Below are 12060 nucleotides of genomic sequence, written 5' to 3'. Positions count from 1 at the left end.
CAGTTTATTTATTACAATTGATATTAGTTGAGTGGACGCATGTTTTCTTCTTTGTGAGCGGGAGAGAAGGAACATTTTTGGAAACAAAAATGCTATTTCAATTTAACCATCAAGGGGGCGCCACCAACTCTTAAGCGTCGAAAATGGCGTCAAACGACATGCGCTGAGTTGCCGCGCGGCTGATCGCGTTATTTGACAGGACTGAAGCGTGGCTCTAGGCATTACGTGAGACATTTACTGCCAGCAGAGTATATCGGTTTTCCTAGAATGAGTGCGGAGTCAAGTGAACAGACATTGCCAAGTAGCTTGAGCGCCGAAAAGCAGGGCACGGACCTGTCTGGGAGCAAGGCCTCTGAAAACGCAGACACTGATGATAATTCGCAGGGTACTACTAAGGGCGACGACGTAGTTGACGAAGCGAGCAGCACGGAGTCTGACGCCGACAAAGTGATGAAGGAGAACGACAGCGTCGCCAGGGACATCCCCATGGAGGAGGAATCAAACCTTGAAGAGCCCACCTTGTCGGAGACGGCGAACAGCGACCAGTCCGCGCAGGCGGGCGGCGTCTTGGACCCCACCGAGAGCTCAAAATCTGCCTCTGACAACTCGAGGGACTCTATACAGTGCTACTGGTAACACAAAAGCAAAAACCTTTTTTTTTTTTTCTTTTCTGCATGAACCGCGACCTGCGTCTACCATTTTTGCATGAGTGATTGTATGCACACGACGTCGTGTTCGCCAAACGGGGGCTTGTACGCGCGAATCACTTCGTGCATTGCTTCGACCTCAGCATATGTAACAGGCCGGAGTTGTGCGGCGATGGTTTCCACGGGAGAATTTTGACCGCGTCGCAGAATTCGAGCACGCGCTCGAATTTTTTTCATGTCGGAAGGAGCAGTGGGACGTGGCGGTGAATGATGGGTTAGGCTGCTATCACCGGATTTGATGCTAAATTATAAGTTCGCAGTTTTAACAATGTATGCAAGCATGGGGATGCTTTGATTAAAACGTTCGACTATATTCTACTGTAGGGTACGTTTTGGACAGGAGGGCGCGCTGCCGAATTATTCGGCGCCTGTACTGAACCGTGAACAAAATGCTAGCGAAAACATGCCAACGCATGCGTAGGTGCCGCGTCCACTGACCACAAGCGACGAGTGGGAATCAAATTAGTTATATTCCCTCGACTCTCGCAAACTGACGCGTTTTTGTCGCCACATCGTGCGTACAAGCCCCCCGTTGACGAACACGACATCGAGTGTATACTCACTCTTTTTGCATGCTCAGTACCTAGTATAACTTAGTTCTGGCCCTATGTTCATTGCCTGACGGAAACTTAGCAAACAATTTGCGCCATTGGCATGGTAATTGTTTTTTTTTTTTTTTTCATGGTTTACCAATATCTTATTTTCTCAGCTTATTTTATAGATGTTTCACTATATGGCAGTACTCAAATGCTGACAGCTAACATGAAAGGAACAATGAAGGCCCTCACTATTGCTGTGCATTCATGAATTGCTTTTTTTTTTTAATTTTTCAGTGGATTCAAGCGCAACCTCAACCTCATTGAAGTCCAGTGCATATCCTGCCTGAAGTGGTTTCATGACGTATGCTTATCAGTATCTCTCGGGTAAGGCACTGGTCTTGGATTCAAATTGGTAACCTTTCCTCGCGGTACACCCATTGTAGCCTGCTTGCAAAAATGGGCAGCTTGACATACCTGTATACATTTTCGGTGTGGATATACCGAACATGTAAATAGGTTATCAGACCTGTTGTGTAGTTGAGCATGGCGTGACATTTTTACAGCACTTCTATAATGCAGGTTTGTTTCCTTTATTTCTTCTCCTACTTTTTACTTTACACATGCACTCACTGTTGCTGAAAGTAGACAGCTGTGTGATTTATGGGGTGGAACATGTGAGTATGTGCTGCTCAGGAACACTGCACAGTGTCTTGAAGCCTGTAGGTGCCCTTCACCCCTCTGTCGGCAGCAGCGCTGGCTTCTAATGGTACGGAAGATGCACAATGTGGGCAAGAAAGTACACAAACGAATACCTTCTTGTCGAGCATCTAATATCTCATTTTTTTTTTTTTACACCTGGACTGCTTATCCACGTTCTAGCTGTCCTTGTATGCATGATAGCTTCACTCGTTTTGCCAGGTAGCAGCTGAAATTTTGTATTTTCTTTAAACCATAAGATTTTAATTAGCATAAGGTACCTGTAGTGGTGGTTGTGTTGATTACTGAGAAGACCATTCTGCTTGTTGAAGCAGAAAAGTGCTTGCTTGGAGAGGCGGGAGCTGCTAGAATTTAGTTGACTCACGTGTGGAGAATGTGCTTTAGTTTTACTGTCTCATGCGTGTATGTCTGACAACATTCTTAGATAGAGACTGCTCTGTGAAGTGGGCCCAAGCAATCGCCGGTTTGGCGTGAGTTGATCACAAACCTACCTAAGCGCCCCTCTCTCCCGCTGCAGTGGATGGACGAGGCCATAGAGCTAAAACACAGGCGGAAATTTTAAATTACTACTAACCCTGTTATTTTAGCAATGCAATAAATAATAAAATTGCGATTGCATTTTAAACACACTCCTATACGCACATAAAAGCCACGCATCTACTGACGCGTCTGCAGCTCCTTGCTCCAGACGCGGCTCAAGCGGGTTGTCTGTTACCTGCCTGCTTGGGATACGTCTGCAAACGTGTTAGCATTTCATGTGTACAAAGATGTGTTTAAAAAATGCAGGCGCGGTTTTATTTTTCATTGCGTTGTTGAAAAGAAAGGGTTAGTAATATTTTAAAATTTCCGCCTCACCCATCAACCGCATTAGGAGAAAGGGACGCCGTGGTCGCTTTTCGATCAACTTGCGTCAGATCGGCGATCATTTTGGCCCACTTCACAGCACGCAGTTTTCAACTGTCTCTATCTAAAAACGTTGGCGTCTGATTGATGCAGCAACATTCATCTGAGAGCCCAGCGGCACTGTTGGCTTGCAGAGAATTGGTCAGAACAGTTTCATGTGTAGTGGCGGTAGTGAAAAGTAAAGCATAACTGAAACTGTGATTACAGGGTGGCAGTGTGAGTGAAATACCATTAGGACAGCAACTATATAAAGTAAATGATTTTGACTGAAAAGGGAGTTTAGGGTCAGGTGGGAATCAAGCACCGGACTTTTTAATCCCTGCTCAGACGTGCTGCCCCTGGGCCATGCAGGTCCGTTTGTATGGCTGGTTAAGGCTGGTTTTATGTCTGCATTACGCTAATAAGTATGTACAGGGCCATGCAAAGTATGTGCAAACACGCGAGCAGGTGGTTGCTCTTCTTAAAGCGCCACTACGTCCAGTGGGGCCGCATATCGAAGCAAAGTAGAGGAGGCACAGATGCTCCTCGAGGTGATGCTTCCTATGGCTAGCCACTTAATGAGTGGCCGGATCTGTTGCAATGGCACTTTGAAGGGAGCAACCACAAGATTCGAGAGACACTAATTATGGGAGTAGCGTTAAGCAAGCAGTGTTCATTTCATTGAGTGTACATGGAACGAAAATGCATGAAAGGATTCGCTGAGGGGAGCTATTAATGCTGGTGGGCATCTGTAGCAGGTGCCTGTATAATTTGAAAAATTACACCTGCACAGAATGTCGCACGCATTCTCGCTAGGCTCTTCCACCAGTATTGAGTGACATGTTTGTGTGTTCCTCCTTATGAACTGCATAACTGTACATCAGTCCAGTGTAGATCCTTAAAGGAGTAGGCGCTTTGTCATACTACAGTAAACTCTCATTAGTTTGGCCTTCAGGGGACGTGAAAAAAAAATGTTCGAGTTAACTGAAACTTTGTAATTATCAAATGGGCTCGAGAAAACTTGCGTAAACAGTTCTCATCACAGTAATTTTATCTAATAAAGACTTTTCTGACGCCTGTCTGAGAAGAAACCTAAAAGAGAACAGAGTGTTTTTCCCAATTTTGTCGGTGCTCTGCTCACAATGTCAGGAATGTTCATAAAACCTTCGAAATTTTGAAATTCTCGTTACCCTTTTCGCACTGTGGTGCAGGGGCAGTGGTGCCACATCACAAAACAGCCTCGCTGCATTTTGAGGATGCTTCATCGCGTAATTCATTTGGTGAAGTATCGCGGTGAACAGCAGAGTGGGCTGAAATTGTGCATGTCTAGCTTGCAGTTTCAGCGTACGGGAAACAGCATTTTAATGCATGCAAGGGGTATATGCATGGGTTTTAAAGCGGCCCAAAAATGAAAGTAAAAAACAGTGATGTGCCAAGTAGCGTCCAAAACGACGCCGCTAGCCCATGTGCGTGCCCTATAGCAGCCTTGGGATGGTGTGAACTTAAGGAAAGCAAAACTGAAACTGCGGCTATATTTATTTAATTGGGAACTTCCCATTGTCACCGTGGCTGCCATAGTGTGCAATCCAGGTTCGGGGAGGTCTATTTCAGCGATCGCAGAATGTCTAGGTTGTACAATGACAAAATCCTTTGTTCGAATTTAACGAGAGCAAGCCCGGCCATGCATGATTTAACAAGCGTCTGACACCATGGCCGGGATTGGGACTGTGCACCTTGTTTGAATTAACTGAATTAACGGAGTTCAAATTAATGAGGCTTTACTGCAACTGTGCATTTGTTTACTGGGACAGGGACCATGTCGTGTGCTACATATGCTGTCCTGCATTCGCACTTCCTGCTCCATGTGGCGTGCCTGCCATTTACAGTGATGGCATAGCTGCACACCCCTTTCACTGCCCTGCTGTTTTTTTTTTTTTCTTTTGCTTGTTGGGTGGGCTCGGTTTTGCATATTAGTTCCATGGAAGTTTTATGCTAGTAAAACACTATCATACTCTGCACGACACTCCAACATTTTTTCTTCCTCTTGCTGGGTTTTATCTTATTCCTCATATCCTTAGGCGATAGGGTCTCTTCCTTGCTCTCTCCTCAACAAGCCATTTAGCTGAGCTGCTCCATCTTTAACTTTCAACTAAGCCAGAGTTCATCAGTAGTTCCTTAATTCCTTCATCCATCAAAGTGCAGACGCATCTTGCATGCGGACTCGCCATGGCTGTGCTGCTGAGACAACAACAAAGCGACGCAGTGATGATAATTTTGATGCGTATCAAGAAACATGTGGTCTAGCTGTTGTTTAAAATTTAGCAGCAGGGCATGTGCATTTCGGGCCTCACAAGTTATCTTGGGAGTGGTGGTGAAATGGTTGAAACCAGTTACATGCTGCTACAAATTGGCAATATTTGATGAAATTGCTCTAAGCCGGCACCAAAGTAGTGTATTCCAGCAACCAAGAGCCGCAGCATGTGCAGAGAGGCCGGGGATATCAACTAATGTGCCGAGGCATGACTGTAGTCCCTTCTCCCAATGAGTGACTAGGAAGATGACCGACTGAACCGTGCCCTACCGCACTGCTTTTCCAGCCCTTCACTGCCTGCTGCTAGTGCATGGTATATGCATACTTTGCAAATCTGCTTTAGCACTGCTGCCAGCGCTCATTAACATCCACCCATGCCCAACCATGCGGCGGCAAAGGAAGACTGGGCAGCTGTATGGCTGCGTGTGGGCGGGTGTTGTTGAGCAATTACTTCCATGTTACATGTGGAAGGTAAATGCAGAAAGCCGGTTCAGGAAAAATACTTTGTAGAAGACAAAGAAGAAAATGAATTGCAGCTCAAGAACTATCATATGGTGCTTTCAATATTTGAGGTGCCTTTAGTTGCTTGTTTCACTTCAAAGGGCAGAAAAAAAAAAAAAAAAAATCGGCCACTGCAGCATGCTGCTTGTTTGGACCCTCTGCTACTGGGTTTGCAGGGCCGTTTTATTGACGTCAGGTGGGAAATATCGATGCAGCATGTAATGTTGTCGCGGCCGGCAAAATGCTCTCTTTTAATGTTTCGTTGTGAACATTCCAAGTTGTTTTACTGCTTATTGCCCTTGACCTTCTCTCTGATTGACCTTATGCGAGGGTATATTTCTCTGCCAGTTCCTGTGATTCGTTTTTGCAGCAATTTTCTGCTAATTATAGTCCAACTCAATGAAGGCGAAGTTTTTCCTTAAGCTAGCTTAACATTGAAAGGCTTGAAATTTTGGTTTTGCATTTTTTGGATATCTTGTTTTTCTGTATGCCTGTGAAACTGATGACTGCTTGCATAATGAATTTTTTTTTTTGTTTTTGCATATGGGCTATGAAAGCACGGGAGATATTTTGAGGATGGAGAGCGTTAGCATTGTAGTGCATGCTGTAATTGATAACTTCTGTGTGCATCTACTGACCTGTGAGTATGTTACTTGTGTGGACTGGTTGTGGGCACACCAAAGAAGCTTCTGGGTGTGGTCATTCACTCAGATATAGTCTGGATTCTTTTACAAGGGGATATGGAATAGATGGTCTCACGTGAGGTGGGATGCAGGGGCTTAATTGCAATCTGTTCTTAATTTCTAGATAGTAGTGGAAGGACGTTTGTTGTGGCATTGTGATGACTGTTCGTTATCGGGTTTTCGTGTGCTTATTTTTTTGCAGTAACTCTATGTCATTCATGACCAACTACACCTTTACCTGCAAGAACTGCAATCCGAGTGGCAACGAAAGCTTCTCAAAAAAACAGCCAAGTGGGTACCTTCCATAAGTTGTGCTTAAACCCAAACATTTGTGGTGCGTGACTGCCCTCATACTGTATTCACCTACTGCAGTGGTGGCCCTGTGGCTAGGGAGTTTGGTTGGTGTCGAAATGAGTGTTCACCCATGCACTAAAATTTTGGTGCATATTCAAGAATGACTAGTGATAGAAAGTGATTCGTAACCTGTGATTATGGTGTGCCTCAATGACCTCATTGATGTTTTTATATGCCGGAGTCAAGCTGTAGCGTATATTTTCTTGTTGTCATGGGAAAATCAGGTTACTTTAGGGGTTTGTAGGCCATCCATATGCTTGAAAAGGCAGCTATCCTTCTGGTAAAGGTTTTCTAGTTTCAAGATAATGTCACCAGCCGGCTTGCAGCCTTTTTGCAATGTGTTCTTGAAGATGTGCACAGTTCTTGTACAGAGTGTGAAAGTAGGTGACATTGATTTCAGAGCTTGCAGGGAACACTGTGCTTGCTGGGAGGTGTGTGTAATCACATAAATCTATCATTGTCTTATATGCATCGAAAGATGTACTGTGTGGGTTGGAATTTCATGAGGCAACTTCAGCCATGAACGAGGCCATTGCTCCTCAGCAGTTACACTACATTGCTTCCTATATCATGTGTACCCAAAAAGTGACATACTATTTTGTGCCAGTTAGATGATTCTTGGTCAAAGAGCATGAACACTGTGGTCCTCTAGATTGCCTCACAAGTGTGGGGCAAGCTGCATTTAACCTGAGTAAGATGGAGCACAGAGTTGATAGTTTTTGTAGCTTGAGTCAGCCGTCAGACATGACTCGAACCGTCAACTGACAAAAGCGTGGGCATCCGTAAGAGTGGGTCAGCCCCATTTCACAGTCGTTATTGGTAGATGCAAAGTGTGATGTCACACCCCATCTAGGAACTCTCTCGGTGCACTGTGCTATCGCAGTCCTGTGCATAATCACCCCCCCCCCCCCCCCCCCTCAATTTCCACATTCAGTAGGGGTAAGCTCAAGGTTCGTATAAATTTGAGTACCAGTGTTAAAGGAGGTATTGCGATGATGAAAACTGGCTTTGTCAGGCTACTGTGCGTCTAAAGGGAAGCAGAGCTAGCTGTGGAATTAGTGCCAGGAAAACTGTAGCTGCTTGTTCCGTGTTGGAAAAAAAAAATATGCGAGGAAAGAGTGCTCACTAAAGGGGTTTTGTGTGTCAGTATGGGCATCTGCTATTTCTGCTTGCATGTCCTATTACTGCGCCAGGCCTCTTTTTTAGCAAGCATTTATTCTGTTGTCAAGCTTCTGTGAGCTGATTGATAGAGGAGCACACCTCTGAACGCGTTGAGCACAGCCATAGCTGTATTTGTCATTTTTTAAAATGATGCATGATGCTTCTTGTCTATTTTGTGAGGTTGCACGAAATCATTTTCTTGCCAATAATGAAAGGAAATTTGCAGTATTTCATCAAGTCTTGGGGTTTGTGGTTTTTTTCTAACAAGTGCAGTGACGCAGATTTAATACCATGCTTCATTTTGATGAGGTGAAATTCAATAATACTCATTTACTGAGATTTGTGTTTATTATGAGAAGGAAGGCTGAAATTAATTAAATGTTGTCATAATTGACTTGTAACTGCTTCCTTTGCTTTAGCTTGTAAAACTTTGTTGATTATTATGGTAGGTGCACTTGGAGTTTTTATAATTGGATGCATCATGATCCAGGTTGTTTAGTACTAAATGATAAGCGCAACTAGTGCATTGCAAACCCCACTTGTTGCCCGGTTTGGCATTGGATCTCACGGAAGTACTATTGCTTATTCGGCAGTGACAAAGAAGAAAAGGGAAGTTGCCATGTCAGTCTAACATTATCTAAGTAGATTCATGTTGTGCCGTTTGAATTTTGCGGTGCGTTTCTCCTCTTTGCATTTTTGTTTTTGAATTTTCCTAATTATAAGATACACTTAGCGTAAAGTCGTGCCGATTGAGTTTCACTTCATGACCTGCATTTTATTTTAGCAAGAATGAAGGCACAGGAAAAACACCACCTCCTCATGGTTTTTGTGGGTAACATTATTTTGCCAGTTTGTTGAAGCACTCAATTGATGGATGTTTGTTTCTCCTGCTTGCACAATACAGCCCTGTCTCATAGTACGCTGTACTAGTGCATTACAGAACAGCAGTTTTGTTGACCGACAGCCTCTCATGTGCCTGGTATTGCTGCACATGCAGGAGCCAGTGCTGACAGCCACATCCTTGCTTTTAATTTCACATCTTCTATTTATGGCTGGCGAAGGTTTAGCATGGTCGTTAGCATTTCTGTACAACTGCTACATATGATGCTAGCAAGCGGTTATTGCATCTGTGCTGTAAACTGTATGGTAGGATGTAAACTTTAGACATTAGGTGCATTACGACTTTTCTTCCAGTACAGTGTAGTACAGAGACTTCTATTTTGTGGTTGAGCTTAAAGGCCACATATTATTCAAATAAACTTGTGACGAATGCACTCTCTTCATTTGTGTAGGGGTTTTAGGAGTGAAAAATACTCTTTAAGGGACATTCCCTAATGAAAGATGCTTTTTAAGGTATGTTCCATAAAATACCTTTTTTGCACTTTCAGATTTTAGCCAGATGTGTGTTACAGCTCTTGCCAACTTGCTACAGAAGGAGCGGGCAATGGGAGGAAGCCGAACACTGTTTTCCAAAGACAAGGTGAGTATCGAGCACCAAGTTACGAAACAAGGGCTCAGGTCCCTCTGAAGGTTACTGTGAGCTGTGCTGCCGTTTAGACCTATGCGCAGGCTTTTGAGTGCCGCATTATTTTGTAGTGGTAGTTGCATTTGGTCTCCTTTGCTTGTGGCACTCTGGTTGGGCGTAACTTCTTCAAGAACAGCCCTAAGGGGCTGATGATCTGTAGCACGATGTTGTATCGGTTACATTGGAAGCAACGGGCTACCCGTAATCACTGCTTTTATAAAAGCTGCTGTGTGTGTGTGTGTGTTTTCCTAAAAACATGGCCTTTGAGGAGTTATGTGTGTATTTTTGGGGCCAAAGAAGTGCGTGCTGTTACTCAGCACCTTCCATGTGAAAGGTGGGTGTGGGATAAACCACTGCTGCAGCAGTATACACCGTGGCACTCATTAGAAAGAACAAGCAAGCTGATTTGTTTTTGAAAGCTGAGTGCACAGTGAGAAATGTGCATTGTGTCATCTTGATAATGTAGCTGTTTGGAATCCACATGCAGTTCCTATGTATCTGCCGCCTGCTAAGTTTGCGGGCTTGTGGCGTGGCATCAAGAAAAGGCTGTCCTGTCTTTGTTTGCAGTTGTAAGATGAGGAAAAGGGACATTAAACATTGTGCTTGGCACATGTCTGCAGTGACCTGTGATTGAGAGTTGAAATCTTTTCTAATAGTGGACAGGCAGCAACGTAATTGCACCTGTGGGTACATTGCCCGGTATTTCCCGTTGAGGATAAAAAGGCATATATCCAGCTCAAAATGTCGAGTTCGGAATTTGTTCTGTCAGGCGTACCACTTTTGAGTATCTTCTGTGATTTCCACTCGCTCTCATTTTGTATGCCTCGAGCATTGTGTGAACAGAGTGGGGGCTGGAACAAAGCCATGGCACAGGCCATGCGTGGAACAGCTGTCAGGTGGCATGGTTCATGCCATGTTCATTTTGGGGTCCAACGACACTAGGTGGCTCTTTCTGAATGGTCATGAGCCAGTGATTTCCGTGAACACTGCACGCCAGTGCAGAAGTTGTTTTGTGCAGTGGCATTTAGCATGACCCTGTGGACTGCGCCTACCACTGGTTTTCATAGGCCAGACTTTTATACAATCAAACCTTGTTAATTCAGAGTCATTGATACAACAAAATATATTCGAATTAATCAAGCAGAAGGAAAAATATCAGGCCCAGGCAAAACATTCGTTACGAGAAAACATGTGCATATCCCTACCCTCCCCACCCCCAGTGCTTACCGCCGTCACACTTGCCTGAGATAGCGTTACCTTGAAATGAGTATCTATGGCTGCGCTGCAGTGAAGCATGTCTCCTCTGCAGCCGCTCTTCAGCGGTTTGCAAGCGACACTACAGGGTGGGGTTAGGGCAGGGTGCTGCGGCATATCAAGCGTCAACATCACAAGGTGCAGAGGGCCCGTTGCCTCATTGGTCGGTGGCGAAATTGGGATCGGGAACTCTTGCATGGCACCCAAGACCTTCAAATAAAGTGGGCTGGTGCCCGCTGTCGCTTGGAATTATTCTATAATTCTTTGAATTATCCACGATTTCAAAGTAAGTGAGGTCAAATTATCGAGATTTTGTCATAAAAAACCTTTCAAGGTAAGCGATGACAAATATAGCACATATTAGTTTATTGTGTGATGCCAAAAACTTGCACACCTACATTTTGAGACCCGAGTTTGTGTAAATCATATTTACTATGTTTTTTTTCTTATATTGCTGCGAAGTGCCGATGTTACTACGCAAAAAAAAAAAAAAAAAGAAAAGAAAAAAAAAAAGAAAAAAGGAAGGTTGTATTTCTGCTTCAGAATGCGTATTTCTCTGCTTCAAGAGCTACTCTAAAACCTGCCTTAGCTGTCCTAACCCTGGCGCTCTTCTTTGTGGACAGTGCAAGTGCCTGATAAAACCCACCGAGTAACTGGCGCTGCTGACCGGAGTCTGTGGCACTTTGCACTAGAGGTTTCCCCACTGTGTCGGCCTGTGCTCCAACCCTTGTCAGCTTGTGCATCTTCCGGGGGCCTGCCTCTCAGGCAGTGGCCAGGGATGCGTGCTAGCTCAGTGCAGTACAGTGCTTGAGTCTGTATCGCAGCCACCTGTGTAATGAATGCCTTTGCTGTCATTGCTCTAAGTACTTTAAAGCGAGAGCACGGAAGTGCGACAAGAACAGATCGGACCTCTTTCAGCTCGGTGCTCGGACCCCACAATGGGCTTCTATCTCCGTCACACTACTGGGGCGTGTAAGGAAGCCCACTCCTGATCTGTATACCGTTACTGTGGGGTTTAATGACATACTTTGTACGCATTTCTCTGTTACCTTTCTCTATGCTCTGTGCTCTAGATCTCTGTGCCTTGAGAAACTTGCAGTGCCTAGTGATGCATACATACTCAGTTGAGTGCATATGACAGATGGTTTGTTTCGACCAAAACTGTAAATAATTTCGTGGTGAGGTGAGAGAAATGGGGGACATAGGGGAGCAGGAAGCTTATTTAGACCAAGCAGCTAACTTGGAAGGCTGCTTGCTAGGTTTCTCGCCTTCCGCACAACTCGGCTGCTCGGTTTCCACACAACTTTTGAAAACGGTGAGAGCAGAGTGTCCATTGGCATTTAGGCTGCATAACCATAAAACACAGCTGCACATTGTAATGCATGCAAGGCCTGAGCAGTGCATAATGGCTTGTTTTCATTATTAA

General features: G+C 44.6%; 1 protein-coding gene across 2 annotated transcripts in view; it reads left to right on the top strand.

Annotated features, from left to right (window-relative positions):
* Nucleotides 1-129: 129 nt before the first annotated feature.
* Nucleotides 130-12060, top strand: part of ash2 (Set1/Ash2 histone methyltransferase complex subunit ash2) — a 111140-nt gene continuing 99209 nt past the window's right edge. For both annotated transcript variants that reach the window (XR_014708800.1, XM_084609199.1), the window contains exons 1-4: nt 130-632; nt 1541-1630; nt 6543-6631; nt 9244-9335. Coding sequence is in view for 1 of the 2 variants with exons in the window: in XM_084609199.1 (XP_084465325.1) it covers nt 268-632; nt 1541-1630; nt 6543-6631; nt 9244-9335 (636 nt within the window). In the remaining variant the exon portion in view is untranslated. The remainder of the gene's footprint in view (nt 633-1540; nt 1631-6542; nt 6632-9243; nt 9336-12060) is intronic.

The sequence above is a fragment of the Amblyomma maculatum genome, chromosome 7 (assembly GCF_055883805.1).
Source record: "Amblyomma maculatum isolate TAMU_Amacu chromosome 7, ASM5588380v1, whole genome shotgun sequence".
Lineage (NCBI taxonomy): Eukaryota > Metazoa > Arthropoda > Arachnida > Ixodida > Ixodidae > Amblyomma > Amblyomma maculatum.
This window is presented reverse-complemented; position numbering and strand designations above follow the sequence as displayed.